The following is a 17,791-nucleotide window of genomic DNA, read 5'->3' on the forward strand; positions in this document are numbered from 1 at the left end:
TAGTATATCATCTTTATGTGTAAAGACCCCATTTGGACAAGTGAAAACAGACCTCGTCTAATGAGCTTTTCAAATCAGACATCTTAACCATCAAGTATCTGTGAAGCATTAACTTCTAAGGTATAAATCACAGTTTAATTAGCCATGACAAACGGGGGGGGGAACAAAACACTACTGCTTACATTAAAATTAGTCCACGATATGCAGAACATCTCAGTGGGTGGAAAATCCCTCGTTAATTAAGGATAGAAAGGCACAGAGATGCCTGGGTGCAGTGCATTTGTTTAGAATACAATATAAATATGAAATCATAAAAGGTATCTTTGCAGTGAGTGTGTGAGTGTGAGTGAGGTCACTGTTTACCTTAAAGTGGCTGGAGTTGACCCAGGAGCTGGCGATGCCGTCGACCATCTTGTCCAGCGCCGTCTGATCCTGCTCCAGGTCGTGAGATTTCTCCTTGTCCAAAATGTAATCTATGATCTCCTGTCCCACCTGCAGCCGTCGGCCCACATCCTTCTGCAGGACCAGGGCCAGGCAGTTCTCCATGCTGGGTTCCGTCATCCTGGCCTCTGATAAAATAACCCCTGCGGCTTCCTCAGTCCGCCTCGCTGAACGACCGAATGACCGACTGGCTGTCGACTAACAATCCTCCACTGCTCAGAGCAGCGGGAATGACAGCTAAACTAAAGGAGCCCCAGTTGGTGGGAATGTGCCTGGCTGACTGGCAAAGGGAGAAAGAAAGGAAGGGCCAAGTGTACACAGTCTGTTTGTATTTTTCTTTACACCCGAGGACAGGCCTTCTTTTTGTGCCAAGTGCTAGCTCGCTAGCAGGCTAGTGGCCGTGCCCTAGGGATGGATGGAGCAGGGCTTGGGGAATGGCAGTAATGCAGCATGTGTGTGTCTGCACGGCAGCTGGGGAAAGTTTACTACGCCCTCCCACTTGGGTTTTATTTTTCCCCCCTCTTCTTTTCTGAAAGGAGTCTGAGCCAAACCGCTTCAGCAGGGGCAGAGGAGGTGGTTTAGGCAAGCAGAACGCAAGGCAGCAAATGGAGATGGATGTAACAGAGCAGCTCAGAGATCCATGTCTTGCCGTGGTATTTGGCCTGGAGAGCCCTAGAGGAGCAGAAAGAAAACAATAGGACAGAGTCAATTCACTATCACTGATTCACTATATTCACATCTTTTAAAAATTAGAGACCTCATCAGTGATCAGGCTTATAGTAAATAGATATATGCTTAAAATACAAAGTACAGGGAGAGGGTTTTCAAAATGGATTAATCTGCAGATTATTGTTGTGTCATTTATTTAAACAATAAAAAACAGTTGAACCAGTATCATCAAATAGCTGGTTCAGTCCAATCAATAATTCAAAACACACGACATAGAGCAGAGGAGCAATAGGTCATCATATTTGGGAAGCTGCTATCAGATCATGTTTGGCATTTGAACTTCAATGGCCTGCACACAGACCGAGCCCCCGACCTCCACCCCGTCCAACACCTTTGTGAGGAAACCAGAAAGCTGACTGTGAACCGGGCCTTGTTGCCCAACATTCATTGTAAACCTCACTAATGCTCTTACAGCTGAATGGGAACAAATCCCCGTCGCCAGGTTTCCAGAATCTGGGGGGGGAAAAGCCTGAGAGGAGGTTGCTGTAGCTGCAGATCAATCACCAGGGTTTGGAAACTAGATGAGCAGCAACCACACATGGGTGTAACGTTTGGGTGTCGTTACTGTTTGTAAGTAAATCACCAGAACTCCCCAAGCGCTGGTATCACTTAGGTTAGTGTTTCCAAGCAGCAGATCAGCGGTGAGTGATTTTATAAAAGATAGAGAGAGAGAGAGAGAGATGACATGACAGTTGATAATCGAGGCTCTGAATGACCCCCCATCCTACCCTGTCCTACAACTACAAATACTTGACATCCCACCACTGTCATGGAAACACAGGGGCTGAGGGGCTGAGCTCCAGGATCAACTCCAAATGAAAACGACCCGACTGCGTCACTGCAGTTTGTTTATTAGCTCCAGTTCCAGTCTGCCTGGTCGTATGCTGGTGGGGGGGGGGCTCCTTCCCTTCAAATATCCCCCTATCTGTTCTGTGTACAAGATGCTCTTATAGAAAGGAAGGATTAAACAACCTCCATCTGAAGAGGAGGCCTTTGTTGTGAAGAATCCAACCTGCGTGTCTTCACAGGGCTGGATATGGACCAGATTCAACAAACTGTGACCTCTGTGGTGCCGTGCCGTGTGACACACTTTCTCCTCACAAATTAAATCAGGTCCCAACTATAATTGATTTACCATTTTTCACTGATGAACCACTGTTCATACCAGGTAGGCTGATATAGAGGTTACTTATTAAACAGATACAATACAGATAAGGAGCGCTACGCATGTGACGAAATACATTTACGACTGAAGTTCACGGATACAACAGATTGTGGGTATAGGTTTATGCGTATGTGTAAGTATCGCACAGGGTGTGTGTGGAATTTAGTGACATCTAGTGGTGAGGTGTCATGTTGCAGCTGAATAACCCTTAACCTCACCCTCCCCTTCCAAACATGAGAGAGAAACTGTGGCAGCCTTCAGGTGTCATAAAAACTCACAAGGTTTAGTTTGTCCAGTCTGGGCTACTGTAAAAAAAAAAAACATGGCGGCCTCCGTAGAGAGGAGCTGCTCCTGATGTAAATATGAAGTATTTAAATATTAAGAATCCCATTCTCGGGTAAAGAAAACAACAATTCGCACAATTTAGATTAAACACACCAGTGAAAACATCACGAGGATTATTTTATAATAAATGTCTGCACATAGATTCCTTTCACCTAAACCTTACACAATAAACCTTTAAGTGTGTGTTCCTGTACTTTGTGTCCATCCATGTATTGTACAGGTTTAGTGTGATCATGTGTGTGTGATCTATTTAGACAATAACATAAAATATGTGTAGCAATGAGCATCGTTAAGATCTAATTAGTTAATTGTAGGGACTAATATGTATGTGTTATTACAAAAAAGAAAACCTTTTACATTAAATACAGTGTCTCACACACACACACACACACACACACACACACACACACACACACACACACACACACACACACACACACACACACCTTTGCTTTTTGTGCAGTGTTAGCTCAGCTAGCTCACAGCCTGACCATCACTGCTAATGGGAGACAATGGCTCCACCTGATTTTCCTTCCACCTCCGCGGCCACTGGAGGAAACACCTCGTTTTTCCTCCGTGTCCTCCTCCAGGGAGAAGGACCGACGAGCCGGGCTGTGCCGTGCCGGACCCGGAGTAGGTGTGTGTGTGTGGGGAGGGGGGGGATAAAAGCTAAAGCTAGCCCCCGAGCCCTTCCTCCCTTTCAATGAGCCCGTCAGTCCACAGACAGACGGACAGACAGACAGGCGGCACAAAGACAGACAGGCACCGGGGGGGGGGACAAGCCTCATCCCTCGTGGCTCCACTCACCATATCCTGCTGGACCGAGGCCGCGGCTCCGGACTCACGGCTCCTGTTTTGCGGCAGTGAAACGTGAAAGTGTGCGGCCTCAAAGCTCCGGTGTCTTTCTCTCACTCTCTCCGCCCGGAATGCTGCCTGCGGGACAAGAATGGATCGCCGGGGCGCATGCGCACTGGATCCGGGGATGATGTTGGCACTTGGAGAACTGGCGAATGGCAACGCAACAGAAAAAAGAAAAGAGGTGTGTAACTCGACGTGTAGCGACGTCTGCTGGACACATGGAGTCAGTGTCGGTGCTCGCTGCTGCAGCACAGACTCACATCAGGCTGGAGACACACTCAGCTTCTGGATGCACGTGGTAACATGACAGGGAGAGGACCTGATGACCTGCTGGTACTTTCTGAGGGAACTTAAAGGGTCAGTGTGTAGAATGTAGTGACATCTAGTGGTGAAGTGTCGTGTTGCAGCTGGACACCCCCTCACCTCACCATCCCCTTCCAAACATGAAAGAGAACCTGTTGTAACCTTCAGTCGTCATAAAAACTCAAAAGGTGTTTAGTTTGTCCAGTCTGGGCTACTGTAAAAAACATGGACCCGCTCTTGAGTATTTAAATATAAAGAATCCCAATCTAGGGTAAAGAAAACAATTTGTACAATTTAGACGGATTCTTTTATATTTAAGTTCTGCACATAGATTCCCTTTCACCTGAATCTTACACACTGAACCTTTTAAGTGAGCATCACCCCCCCACGAGCATCCTTAAAACACTCCACAGAGGTGTGATTGAGAGTGTGCTGACCTCCTGTATCACCACCTGGTTCCCCAGCTGTAGCAGATAAGAAAGCCCTGCAGAGGGAGCCTCTCATCGCTGCCTCCAGAGGGCTCAGGTCATCCTCAAAGACGCCGACCCCTCCACGAGCTGCTCACTCCTCTGCCATCGGGCAAACGCTACAGGAGCATTAAGACAAGATACAAGGTTCCTGAACCGTTTCCTCCCACAGGCAGTCTGACTGCTTCTGACTCTGCTGTTATTCCCACATCCTAGACTTGTTTCATATCACCAACTGTCACCTTTTAACAATATAATCACTCACTTTAAAGACAAAATGTACATTTTAATCTGAATTTAGCTTTAAATGCACCAGTTGACTTAAACTTGGCCATATGTTTTGCTCATAGGTCTCCTTACTGTATATTGCTCTCTTCTTTGTTTTATAACCTTACTATTTATTGATTAAATTGTCTGTTTTTAAGATACTATTTCATTCTACACTGCACAGTTTGGTTAGAATGACAATAAAGTTCTTGAATTGAAGACCCTGTTTACGTCCTGTACATCAACTGACAGCCACAGCATTTTATTTTGTGTTGTTCCACTTTGTAATGGTTTACAGTGATTATTGATATTTCTAAAACACATTGGCTTTGCTATGTATCTAAATTTAAAAGTGAAATATAAGCAGAGTAATAGCATCTATTATCTGGAAGCAGTTTTCAGGTTTCCTCTTGAATATTGATCCACAATCTTGCAGGATGTGGATAATGAGTTGAACTCCACATTACAGAATCTACACAAAGACTGTTCAATGTTATTTTTGTTTTGTTTTTCAGGAGCAGTTTAAAGAGAATAGAACCCATCTCATCTCTTTACTCCACCAAGGAGGTTGTTTCCATTGCTTTTAGCAGGATTAATGGATTTTGATGAAATTTGGTGGATTGGTGTGGACCAAGAAAAAGCCCATTAACTTTTGGAGAATATTCTTGATGCTTGAATATGGTGAGATGGTGCATCAGCCTCGGAGGAGACACACGCTCTCCAAGCTCCCTTCTAGTTTGTGAATTGTACTGGAGGTGACATGGAACAGACTGTACACACAGAGAGCAGTAAGGTCTTTATTCTTTGAAGTGACATTACAGATGATATTTGTTTTGCATTATCATTCCTGACACAGTATTAAGTGCACCAGCCTGTTGCCTCTCTTTTTTAAGTTACATTATCAATGTGTCACTCAGTCTGCACTTAAGTTAAAATGATTTATGTTTATGAATTGCCCATTTTACTGTCTATGATCATTATCATATACCTATAAAAATGAAGGATTAATTGTATATTTTAAAAAGGGGTAAAAGCTGCAATATCTTTCAGTTGGTTGAGAAGAAAATACTTTATTTCATTACCTTGTTTGAAGGTAATTACATACAAACACTGTGTGCAGTGAATGGCAGTGACAGGTTGTTGTTTTTCAAAGCAGGAACTTTAACCTGTCACACCAGCTAAAGCACAGACGTTACCAAGAATATTAAAGATTTTCTATTCTATTAGTGTCCCAATGACAGAGAGGCAGCATGTACAACAACAGGACCCAAGAACTCAAGCAGCCATCACTCATTTTAATAATTAGACCTTTTCTTTTCTAAAAACGCTCCATTTTGCTGCCAGTGTGTGCGAGTAGTTTCTTCAGTCACATACACAGACATATCCAGAACTTAAGATAACTATTCTTTAACATTATTTATTATTAAAGACCATAGAATTCGTGTACAAGTGTGGTTACAAAGCAAAACAATGTTCAAACAGTCAAACTCTAAGACTGACACAGAAAACAGCCTTTATCCAACCAGTCCATTTACAGCCGTTTCCCACACATCAGGCTCTTGATGATTTCGTGAACAGATTTCATGATGCTCACAATCTACTCACAACACAGTGGACTCTTTCAGAAGAGATTCTTTCTAAACTGTAGAAAGACACACTGTGATTTGTGAACACAGTTCAAAGTTGCCCCGTCACTGTCAAAGATAATAATCTTTGATGTGCGCCATCTCCGCTCAAGTCCACAACAAAACAGGGGAGAACTTTCACTTCTCCTCCGTGACCTCTTCAGCGGGTCCATCGCTCTCTGAGTCATTGTCTTCATCGCCGTCTTTCTCTTTATCTTCCTCCTCCTCCTCTTCCTCTGAGGAGCTCTCTTCATCTTTGTCTGCAACTGGAATCTTGAGGACAATCTCGTCATCCACGTCGTCATCGTTGACGACCATGGACTTCCTCCTCTGCAGGAGTGAGGGGGTGCAGAGTGGTGTGGTGTCCTGGAGGAGTGGAGAGAAGCTTATTAGTCACACATGATAAGTTTGGTGCTGATACGATTTGTCGGGTTTTAAGTTTTAACTGGAATGTAGGTACATACATTTATCACGCCGCCATCACGAGACACACGCAATAGGTTTTATGAGCCACGGTATTGTAGGCACAGTTATCTGACCCCAGACAACTGATATGAATGAGGTCATTTTCACTCTGTGCCAAAGAGTAATATAATATCATCAATGTTGTTCTTACACTACACGTTGATGCGTCCATGGAGTCGGAGGACTTCTTCTTCAGAGGCATCTGGGCAGCCTGGAAATGCAAAAAGAACAAAGATTAACTTGATGCAAACAAACAGCTTGAATCCTGGTAGAGCTCCTCTGGTAGGTTGTATAGAATAAACCCCCTCTCTGATTGGTTCATCTCATGGTTCACCTGATGTTTCCACGTGAAATGTTTTATCTTATCCCCTCAGGTCAAAGTTCTAAGCCGATATGCACTGATCTAATGTTATTAGTATTTAAGGTTTTGTGATTTATTCCAGATAAAAGACCAAGGAGCCATTCAGAGTTAACGTTTAACAACTTACGAATCCTGGGAAGTCGTATTCGATGCCGTGTGCAGCGAGCCTCTTGCGGAGCTTTGTTTCTTTGCGCAGGAGTTTGTCTTTCATCTTCTCGAGCTCCTCCGCCGTGCGGCTCTGGTTGTAGCGTGTAACAGCAGGTTTTGAGGGCTTTTTAAAAACCCTCTGAGAGCCAACAAACAACTTCTCGTGCACTTTCTCCGGTGGCATCACATGACCTGGGAAACAGTAAGAAGTGAAGAGTTGATCAATTTTAAACTAAAATCACTGGAAATAGATCCTACGTGTCCAGGCAGCTACCGGACCGAATCACAGCAGATTTCAATGCTTCATTTCGGTGTCTGAGCTCTGTAGTGAAATAGTTGCTCTACATTTTATACTTTATATACTCTCTACGTGGCTCTTGCAGCACTTTATGTTAGCCTGCAGTTAGCTTGTAGCTACATCAAACTCGAGTTGAAAGTGTGGCTGTATTTCATGTGAAAGGATCCCACACCGGGATGTGCAGCAAACTTCTGAGCAACAGCTCGTAGTAGAGTTGGTGGTGTTCACCGTTTGTTTGCAATTTTTAGGAATCTGTTTTAACCTGCATGCGTCAGGTGACATCATCCTGACTTGTATGGAGAACAGACATGTACATGATCAATACTCACATTTGATGAGCCTCTCTCCCATGAGGTAGTTGTTCATGGTCTCTGCAACAATCTTTGCTACTTCATCACAGTCGTACTCTACAAACGCGTAGCCTTTACTTCCCCCTGTCTGCAGGTAAAAGATGTGAGACGAGGTTAGGCAGAAAACAGGTGAATATAATATATATATAATATGTCTAAATTTGATCAATAACACTAACTTATCATCGATTAACCTTTCATTTGAAACTATTTCAGATTAATGTATTGATACTGTAGGTTGCAAATAATTTTCCTATTGCTTCTGTTGGGATATTTATTTGATCACCATGCACATAAGCAGGTGATAAGGTTAATATACCAAATACTGTGGGCTCTGTTATCTGACCTCAGATCACTGTCTCACCTGAGGCCATTTTCAGTCTGAGCCAAACCTCTGATGACGGAGGAGTAAAGAATCAGCAGGATCACGGCTCCCATGTCCAGCTGGACTAACAGGACAACTCATACAGCCAAGTGAGGAAATCAGGAAGTCAAAATTATCTATTAATTCTACTCCCACATCTTCAGTGGAACCTTAACATCCCATTAGATCGTATTATTCTGCGTCTTCATTCTGTAGCGGAGCCAAACTGAACTGGGTTTCGCGCTGCCAGATAAAAGGTAGAATACGTTTGTGTGCTTGGTTATCACCTCCTCAACGTTACCTTTTTGCTCCGGGACAGCCGCAGCCTCAACACCTTCCCAAACTGTTCAAAGTAAGATTTGATCTGAGGCTCGTACAGGCCCAGCGGCAGGTGGCCCACGTAGACAACTCCCGGGGTCAAACGACTCCCCTGCGGAGAAAGAAATAATGACAGTGACACATGGGAAGGAAACACAAGCGGGATTTGTAGAGAGATAAGATCCTTTAACGTGTGCAGCAGGAGGTTGGAGATGTTGTGGCCAGTGCACTGATCTCTACTGTGGTCTGCTGGTGGAGCAGCTTCAGAGCCAGTGACACAAATGGTAAATGAACTGATGAAGAAGACTGGCTCTGTAATTTGCTGCAAGCAGGGACACAGTTTGAAGCTGTGGTGGAGACGAGGACACTAAACACACAGTTCTCTATCATGGATCCAACCATCCTCTCCACCACATACTGGACAGACAGTGGAGCATCTTCTCAAAAAGACTCATACAGCTTTTCTGTTAAAAAAGGTCCAGTGTGTAAGATTCAGGTGAAAGGATCTATTGGCAGAAATTGAATATAAAATAATCCTAGTGATGTTTTCACTCATGTGTAATTATCTAAATTGTTGTTTTCGTTACCTCAGAATGAGACCTTTATATTTAAATACTATATATTTACATCAGGAGCGGGTCCTCTCTACAGAGGCAGCCATGTTTTTTACAGTAGCCCAAACTGGACAAACTAAACCTTTTGAGTTTTTATGACCCATGAAGCTGCCACATGTTCTCTGTCATGTTTTGGGGGGGGGGGGGGGGGGGTGTTCAGCTGCTACATGACACTTCACCACTAGATGTCACTACATTCTACACACTGACCCTTTAAAAAGGACCGTTAGATAGACATCAGTCAAAGACAAATATAAAACTTTAAACTTATTTATGTTAACAAAAATGAAACAATAACCTTTCCGACGTCCCTGCACCTGATTCTACTGGTGAAAGTGTATACCCTGAATTAATAAACATTTTATAACAATAAGCATTATAATTGACACTTCCTTTTATTTAACCATTTACACCCCCCCCCCCCAAGATTATAGTTATTTTGTAAGATCATAGTTGTGAGATTATTACTACAGTAGTATTTGTATTATGTCCATGATTACACGATTATTAGTACAGTTATAACCTGTGTATCTGTGTCACACAGTGATTTACACAAATATCCCATAAAGCTCATGTACACGGTCCTGATCCGTGAGGACCGTGTGTCGCAGGAGCGGCTCGTCCCCAGGTTCGGGTTCAAACGCGTCAAAACACGTGTGGGAAAATAAGCGAGTCGCCATTTTAAGTAGCATCTGCCCTAACGCTGGATTACTGTAGCCACGAGCTAAGCGTGCGCGGCCGCGTCGGGATCGTGCAGCGGCCATGATGTTTACCCACGTTTCTGTCAGAAGCGTCGTCACTACCCACCTTGACCGTCTTGTTCTTCTTCTTCACCTCCTGCACCTTCTTCTTGAACTCGGTCTCCTGCTGCGGGTTCAGCGCCAGCAGCTCCTTCGCCGGCTGCGCCGCGGTCTCTGCTTTGGTCTCGGTCATTGTCGGCGGGCAACACGCATCGGCTACGAAGCGAACCACAACACCGTCACACACACGACTCGCTGCTGTGAGCACGCTGGTCTCCTCTTCCGGTGACACACACGTGGTGACCAGCCCGAGGAAAAAGGGGAGGGGGGAAGGGACGGGAGTTCGCCACAGCGCCATCTAGAGGCGCGGGGGACGCAGGGGTGCAAGAGCATTTTCTGTGTTTTTAAAGCAACGATTATGAAATAACGACACAAACAGACACACACTACTTTATATGTATAAACATTTATTAATACAATACATCAAACAAGGAAAGTGATTTTTATTTTACTCTCTGAATAGAATAGAAAAACTGAAAAAGAAGAAAGAACAGGGAAATACAGATCTGTGTCAGTTATCTGATTTATTATAGAACAACTTTTGTGTATTTGTTCCTTTAACCAATTCTAATATTATGACATTTATTATATCATATTTTAAGAACAATTCAGATTCATTTGTGGTTGGTTTCATTTTTCTACTCTCTTCCTTATATTGCATAGACATAGAATCATTACATCTTTTTCGAGATCGTATAATAATGTTATATCGTCTGTAGAGATAGAAGCTAGAAGTCAAAATTAATCTACATTTCCTAACTTATAGAGGGAATGTTTCATGGGTTTTTAAGTTTCTCATAAATTGTATATTAATTTCTGCATATTCCATATATTTAACGTAGATTATTAATATGTACATGCAAAACGCACACATCACGTATATCTGTTATACGTTATTGTAATTTCTAATGTTTATAGCCTAAAATTTCAGTTTTCATTTGATTTATTGTGCGATTCTAGCTGGCAATTATTTTTTTCTATATACGTTTATATGATTGGGTCACTTCAGATTTTATTATAAATTGGTGGAAATAGGCTTCCAACTGAAACACAGTGACACCAATAAATATAACTGGGAGTTGCTTTGAATGAATAATTTCCACTATTATTTGGAAGCATTTTACAGTTCAAAGGACGAGAGGAGAAGAAGGGTCAGACAAGGAGGCGGAGAGAATAACAACCAGGGGGGAGGAGTGTGAACCAGTTAAATAATGAAGCAGATATTAGATACAGATCCGTAGAACACGCTGCAACATCCGTGCTTCTGAATTCATGACATGGCAACAAAAATCCTCTATTTCACCGTGAACGGGAAACCGGAGCAGGCTGAGTTCCCGGTGGATTGCCCTGCCCAGGATGTCAAAGGTAGGAACACAACGTTGTGTTGTTCAAAGTTCACGTCTCTGTCTTAGAAAAGCCTTTTATGATACAGGTGGTTTGACAGTGTCCCAATATCCACATAGACATATGTTGAAGAATCACTACACGCTTCTCTGATATAATCAAATGCTTTTATTATAAGGAACATTTGACAAATTCCTCCTATATTTTACACTAATTGAAAGAAGGTGTAATTAATATGAATATTTTATCTGTTTTATGAAGCTTTATATATTTAGTTTTGCATCATTCATCAAAATTTTAACACCTTCTTTTTGCAGCTCCGGGTTAAATACGTGATTTCAGTCCACACATCAGTCATTACACAAGCATGTTAAAGCAAAGTGTGGTGATCATGCAGCTTGTGTGAGCCCCACTCAGCCATACAGCTGCCACTGACAGCTCCTCACTTGTCACGTCCGGTTGAGGCTTTGTTTATTACTGGTTTCCCGTGTTCTTTACGCTCTGGTTCAAGTGGCGACGAGGGAAAAGCAAAGCACCAATTTGGACGTCTTGTACACGGCAACACACACAAACACAGAACATGGTCAATGTGGCCGGTGACAGCTGCAGAGCCTCTGTGGCAAATCTTAAAAATACATTTAATGTTAATGTTAATGTTAAAAAAGAATCATTTTCAACTATTAATTATTTATGAGGGATTATGCTGCTGGTTATTTTCCCATTTAACAGATAAATCCGTTGGTTTGTGAAACTTCATGAAATAGTGTAATAGTAAAATGCTTATCACAGTTTCACAGAGACAATAATGGTGAATAGAAATATCTGCAGTTGAGTGAAAAGTGCAATATTTCACTCTGAAACATTTGTCAAGTAATCACTAGTTAAATGCAAGTAATATGCATACAATTGTATTATTGTATTATATAATGTATTGTATAATACTTGATCTTATGAAAATATAAATAATTGATTTAATCTAGTTCCTGCAGTCATAACCTAAGTGATTTCTAAAACAGTTGATCAAGCAAATAAGTACAACTTCTATTCATAAACCTTTTATAATAATTGCCTTATTAAAGCATCTTCTAGTGCTTAATTCTACTGCTTCTTTTGCAGAAGCATTAAAGCTATAACAAAAAAGAGAGGTGCATCGTAAGAAATAAATGCTGATCTGTTTTTTTCAGATCTTTTCCGCTCTGCAGCTGAGGCCGGACCCCATGACATCCTGAAGCTCTACAACCCCAAAGGCAACATCATCAACATCTCCCCAGGTCTGGAGCCCAACAGCCCGAGCTGCTGCTACAAGCTGGAGGTGGTGGCCGCCGACCGCAACACTGAGCCGTTAGGTACCTTCACTTCAGCACCTCGGGAATCTGACTGCCTGGGTTTATTCCAAAGCTGTTCACACTCTCCCTCTTCTCTTGTCCTTTCAGGAGCGGAGCTTGCTGGTGCACTAGGATTTGACCTCTCGTCCATGGAGAAAAGGTTGGCAGGCAGGGAGGGAAACCAGAGAAACTGGACACACTTAATGTCCTTGAGGGAAAAATATGATCGTAAAGTCTTTTGAGGGGGTGGGGTGGGGGGGTTTACAGCACAGTCCAAAGTTACACATGCATATCTGATGTTTGAAGACCTCACTGATGATGTGCGACTTCAGACTGCAGGGCCTGGAGAAGAAGATCCTGATGGAGGTTGGTGAGACGCCTGCAGTCGTGTACGAGATGAAGAAACAGGTGGATTCATTCCGGGAGAAACTGGAGGTACGGCCAGAGAACGAATGTGTGTTTAACGCCGTGGGGAAAGAAACACGGAATCTATCGACATAATAAAATGACATAATCAGGCCGACTGTCAGAGAAGGCCAGTGTTTTTTCATATCATAAATCTGTTGTGTGCTTCATGACGAGCTTTAGGTGAAACACAAATTACTAACTTAAGGCCCTTCTTCTAATAAGTGCAATAAAAATAGCCCAGGGATCTGATGGGATGAACAATATAATTCTCAGAGTGTGGAGCATTTGAGTTGGCTTGGATTGTTTAAAGACCTGTCAGAGGGAAACCACAAGCCCTCCCCCTTCTACCACAAGAGAACCCTGCGCAAAACCAGGGAGGAGTGTGAGCATGTGCGGGTAAAGTTTCTCCAAATGAGGTACGTTCACATGCAAACGGCTACATCCATATTGTGTGTTTGAATAATGTCCTTAATGGTGATATTGTCCCCCTGCAGCTCTCTGGAGGTATCAGAAGAAGTGAGGCAGTATTTAAAGACCCCAACCTTTGACAACTGGTGAGTTATTAGGAATCTAAAGTTGGAGACATGTGAATATCACCTGCAGCTTCAGTGCTCATCACATCGATGTGTCTGTGCACCGGTGGGATCACAAACAAACAACCAGTGCACCTGTTTGCTCCGTGCACAGACAGTGAGGCAGATGGTCGCCCAGCGAGCACCTCCTCTGAGGAGGACGGGAGCCCTCGCCCTTTTCTCCTGATTGACACACTCATCTCAATATGAATGGGCCGGCCGAGTGCTCGATAATCAAAAGAGCGTCTTCATAAAAGGCTTAATCAACACACCACGTTTGAAGTGGGATTCACTGCCAGGAAGTGCATGTCATTAATTTATTTGTCCAATTGATTTGCTTTTAAAGCAAACACACGATGATGGAGATGAATAGATGTTAGAAGGATGCACAGGATACAAAACAAGACCTGGAGCTCATGGTGTCACATAGTAAATTATTTTATATTTGAAATATAAATACATACATTTAGGTATACATATACATATAAATATAGATTTACATATGCCTACATATACTGTAGATATATGATTTTATCTTTATACTTTACTTCATTTTCAGTAAGTGCTCATTTTGCACATTTAAAGAGAGAGACTCTATCCCTCCTACAGTTAAAAGTGTGTGTGTGTGTGTGTGTGTGTGTGTGTGTGTGTGTGTGTGTGTGTGTGTGTGTGTGTGTGTGTGTGTGCAGGCAGTGGGAGGACGCAGAGATCATGGTGCTCCTGCAGGTCATGTACACAGATTTAGATTTCACAGCCACGTTCAACATTGAGCCTGAAGTTCTGCAGCAGTTTCTGTACGAAGTTTACCGGAGATACAACAACATCCCGTTTCACAACTTCAAGCACTGCTTCTGTGTCACCCAGATGGTGAGTCTCTCTGTGTGTGTGTGTGTGTGTGTGTGTGTGTGTGTGTGTGTGTGTGTGTGTGTGTGTGTGTGTGTGTGTGTGTGTGTGTGTGTGTGTGTGTGTCTGTGTGAGTGTGTGTGTGTGTGTTTAAGTTTAATTAAAGACTAGAAAAGCTCTATTAAAATCCAAACCATTTACAATTTACAAGTCTGCTGAGCAGTTTTGAACAGAATTGACTTCGAGCGTCTCTGATCAGATGTATGGTTTGATCTGGCTGACGGACCTGAGGAGTAAGTTGGATGCCATCGACCTGCTGATCATGCTGACCTCTGCAGTGTGCCACGACCTTGACCACACAGGATACAACAATGCCTATCAGGTATAAAACTCCCTCTCTGTGCTTCCACTAGCTGAGCGACCAGTCAGTCCTGGCTGTCAATCCTCACATTTGACCTTTTCCAGATAAACGCTCGGACTGAACTGGCTCTTCGCTACAACGACATCTCTCCACTGGAGAACCATCACTGTGCCGTAGCTTTTGAGATCCTGGAGAAGGTGAGGTTCTAACATTCGGTCCCTGCTGCTATAAAACATACGTTCAGTAATGGATTCAAACTCATTTAGGGATTTGAACTAAGGAGACAGGAAGAAGGACATACGTTTTTTTTTCCTGTTGTGTAGACAGAGAACAACATCTTCAGAAATCTGCCCATGGATAAATACAAGCAGATAAGAGAGGGAATCATCAAGTGAGATCACCGCTCCACTTCTCTTAGCGAGCACATTTCCTTCAGTGATTCCCTCTTGATAACTGATCATGATACAGAACGCCTCCTGATCTGTTGTCGCTGCAGATGCATCCTGGCCACTGACATGACGAGCCACAACGACATTCTCAGCAAGTTCAAGTCCATCCTGCCGGCTTTCCACTTCACCACCAAGGACCACAAAGATGTGGTGAGAGGGCAGCAGACACACACACACACACACACACACACACACACACACACACACACACACACACACACACACACACACACACACACACACACACACACACACACACACCCCACACCATGTTTTCTCTCCTCCTGGTGTGATACACTCTCTTGTGACGCCTCCTTGTGTCTGCAGCTCATGATGATCCTGATCAAAGTCAGTGACATATCCAACGAGGCTCGGCCCATGGAGGTGGCTGAGCCCTGGCTGGATTGTCTTCTGCAGGAATTCTACAACCAGGTAGTTCTACTGATCTCAACTTCACTTGGGTGGTTTTAAAAAAAAGGGCAAAACTCATGGTCCCATTAAAACCAGCTGTCCCACGTGTGTCTGTCCTCAGAGTGACGTGGAGAAGATGGAGGGTCTTCCGGTCACTCCCTTCATGGATCGGGACAAAGTAACAAAACCTTCATCTCAAACCGGCTTCATCCGATTTGTTCTCCTGCCTCTCTTCATCGAACTGGCCAACCTCTTCCCCTGCCTGGAGGTCAGTTATGATAAACAAGATACAAGTATATATACGTTGATATGATAAATTATTTGTATTTCTTTCCTAATTCCTGCAGCACCACATAATTGACCCAGTCCGGAAGGCTCTAGACTACTACACCGAGATGGAGAAAGCCCTGGAGAGGGAGAAACTGAACCGAGCTCAGTGTGAGAACGCAGCCAAGAGCAAGGACACAACACCGAGCACAGCAGGGGGCCACGTGGAGGCTGGACCCGAAGCCTCCAGAGCACACACACCGCAGACTGTGGTGGGCGACACCTAAGAACTCCTCATGAGCATCTCCTCTAAACCGGGTTCAACTTTATATAATGAATGAAGTGAATCCGCACCAACAGAATGAAATGGAACTTTTAATTTATAATTCCACTGGTCATTTTAATACAAATTTCAATATTATTTGCATGGTCCTGAATCTCCTTGGGATGCCAGGTTTTTATTGGTCTTTTATCTGTATTATTATTATTATTATTATTATTATTTCCATTATTATTTATGTCCTTCCTTCTGTATTTTAACCATTTGTTTTCTTGTTGTGCAGCACTTTGTACTTTGTGTTGAAAAGTGCTCTATAAATTTATTAAAAGTTATTATTATTATTCCATTCATAAACCTTTTACATGTTTACATGTTACAGAGCAGTCTGTTATAACGTCAAGCAGTTTGTCACTGCCACATACACAATATTCTGAATTATGATATGAAATAATAAAATAAATCATGGCCATTTATTATTTAAAATTCAATGAGAAACTTTTTTAAGAGAACAACTTATTTAACCCAGATCTTAACTTTTATAATTTTTCTAAATAATTTTACAGTGGTGTAAAAGATGTAGAAATAACAAACTGACATGTATTTCATTTCCACATTTGTACTTTAACTGTTGTGATTGGCCGAGCTGGTCTGTTGATCATCATCCAGCGTTCAACATCAGATTTATGTCATTTCACCTCAATAAAAGTCTGATGTCGGCTTCACATTCAACGTGTCTGATGAATGTTACAGGAGCAGAACACGTGTGTCAAATAGATTCTTGCTGTATATGAAGAAAATGTATAAATTTGTTAAACCCAATAATTAGTCACTGACACTGACTGATGAAAAAGCCTGATTGGTTGATATTCACACTGTGGATGTCAGAAGGTGCAGTACACACGACTGGACTGTAGGTGCCAGCAAACGTCCCTTGATGTGACTTATTCACTCAATCAGAGCTGAGACTCTTCTTCTAATTCTGTCACGTGTATTTGAATAGAGCTATTTGGGTTGTGTGTGTGTGTTCGTTGCTAAATTATGAATGAATATTGCTTTATGTATCATAAGGATAAAGGTTCATTCTGGGATGTCACAGATAAAACTAGGGAACATTACACTAAGAGGAAGCTGCATCGAACCAGACAGATAAGCTGTGTGTCAAAACCTGCTTTGTTTGGAAAATACTTATCTCATAATAAGTGGTTATGGGAAACACAGTATTTGAAATATTCACAAATACTTACAATATTATCCATTAGCACATACTTCTTTACAGCGACAGCTTTGTAGTCGTTCTGTTGGCGAGACTTTCATCTCATCTATCCATCCATCTTTCTTTCTTTCTTTCTTTCTTTCTTTCTTTCTTTCTTTGAGATGTTTCAGTGTTTTTAGAGGACCTGTAGTTTCCAAAGAGAACAATGGAGAACTGGGTGTTTGGCCTTAAAGATAAAAAAGTTAATTAAAAACACCATGGAATGTAAATAGGGCTCATAAAGTTGTGGTGCTGCTGAGAGAGGAACCAGTTCACTTTATACAACCATGAAAAAAAGCTGTTCGCTCTCCACTAACACCACACGCTCACATTCTATCAGTCCATCCATCTTTCTCTCTTTC

General features: G+C 42.6%; 3 protein-coding genes and 1 non-coding gene across 25 annotated transcripts in view; 1 reads left to right on the forward strand and 3 right to left on the reverse strand.

Annotated features, from left to right (window-relative positions):
- Nucleotides 1–3,668, reverse strand: part of clasp1a (cytoplasmic linker associated protein 1a) — a 59,421-nt gene extending 55,753 nt beyond the window's left edge. For 9 of the 22 annotated variants that reach the window (XM_034574508.1, XM_034574517.1, XM_034574507.1 and 6 more), the window contains exons 1-2: nt 3,488–3,667; nt 364–1,113 (exon numbers count right to left, since the gene is read on the reverse strand). In XM_034574508.1, the coding sequence (XP_034430399.1) occupies nt 364–561 (198 nt within the window). In that variant the 5' untranslated portion in view covers nt 562–1,113; nt 3,488–3,667. Of the gene's footprint in view, nt 1–363; nt 1,114–3,487 lie in introns of all 22 variants that reach the window. The other 13 variants (XM_034574524.1, XM_034574515.1, XM_034574523.1 and 10 more) reach the window with 2 other exon arrangements.
- A 1,690-nt stretch (nt 3,669–5,358) lies between these two features.
- Nucleotides 5,359–10,225, reverse strand: nifk (nucleolar protein interacting with the FHA domain of MKI67). The gene is made up of 6 exons (XM_034574541.1): nt 9,925–10,225; nt 8,487–8,615; nt 7,801–7,909; nt 7,154–7,365; nt 6,817–6,876; nt 5,359–6,566 (listed from the first exon to the last, which is right to left on the reverse strand). The coding sequence occupies exons 1-6, from the start codon at nt 10,213–10,215 to the stop codon at nt 6,339–6,341; spliced, it is 1,029 nt and encodes a 342-aa protein (XP_034430432.1). The 5' UTR covers nt 10,216–10,225; the 3' UTR covers nt 5,359–6,338.
- On the reverse strand, nt 8,082–8,206 carry LOC117755483. Its single transcript, XR_004612598.1, has one exon. It is a non-coding gene; the product is annotated as a small nucleolar RNA ACA64 (small nucleolar RNA).
- Nucleotides 10,226–10,917: 692 nt separating the features above from the next.
- Nucleotides 10,918–16,470, forward strand: LOC117755042 (high affinity cGMP-specific 3',5'-cyclic phosphodiesterase 9A). Its single transcript, XM_034574530.1, has 14 exons — nt 10,918–11,282; nt 12,446–12,607; nt 12,695–12,746; nt 12,919–13,021; nt 13,268–13,410; nt 13,489–13,548; nt 14,256–14,433; nt 14,669–14,791; nt 14,875–14,967; nt 15,094–15,161; nt 15,267–15,369; nt 15,547–15,651; nt 15,752–15,898; nt 15,978–16,470. The coding sequence occupies exons 1-14, from the start codon at nt 11,195–11,197 to the stop codon at nt 16,182–16,184; spliced, it is 1,632 nt and encodes a 543-aa protein (XP_034430421.1). The 5' UTR covers nt 10,918–11,194; the 3' UTR covers nt 16,185–16,470.
- The last annotated feature ends 1,321 nt before the right edge of the window (nt 16,471–17,791 follow it).

Source organism: Hippoglossus hippoglossus, chromosome 21 (assembly GCF_009819705.1).
Source record: "Hippoglossus hippoglossus isolate fHipHip1 chromosome 21, fHipHip1.pri, whole genome shotgun sequence".
In the NCBI taxonomy this organism is placed as follows: Eukaryota; Metazoa; Chordata; class Actinopteri; order Pleuronectiformes; family Pleuronectidae; genus Hippoglossus; species Hippoglossus hippoglossus.

Coding starts and splice junctions, on each gene's coding strand:
- nifk (XM_034574541.1), bottom strand. CDS start 10,215: ATGGCGCTGTGGCGAACTCCCGTCCCTTCCCCCCTCCCCTTTTTCCTC. Junction 6,877..7,153: donor AATACGACTTCCCAGGATTC/GTAAGTTGTTAA, acceptor TTGCATTTCCAG/GCTGCCCAGATGCCTCTGAA. Junction 6,567..6,816: donor TGGACGCATCAACGTGTAGT/GTAAGAACAACA, acceptor CCACTCCTCCAG/GACACCACACCACTCTGCAC.
- LOC117755042 (XM_034574530.1), top strand. CDS start 11,195: ATGGCAACAAAAATCCTCTATTTCACCGTGAACGGGAAACCGGAGCAG. Junction 13,411..13,488: donor GTAAAGTTTCTCCAAATGAG/GTACGTTCACAT, acceptor GTCCCCCTGCAG/CTCTCTGGAGGTATCAGAAG. Junction 13,549..14,255: donor ACCCCAACCTTTGACAACTG/GTGAGTTATTAG, acceptor GTGTGTGTGCAG/GCAGTGGGAGGACGCAGAGA.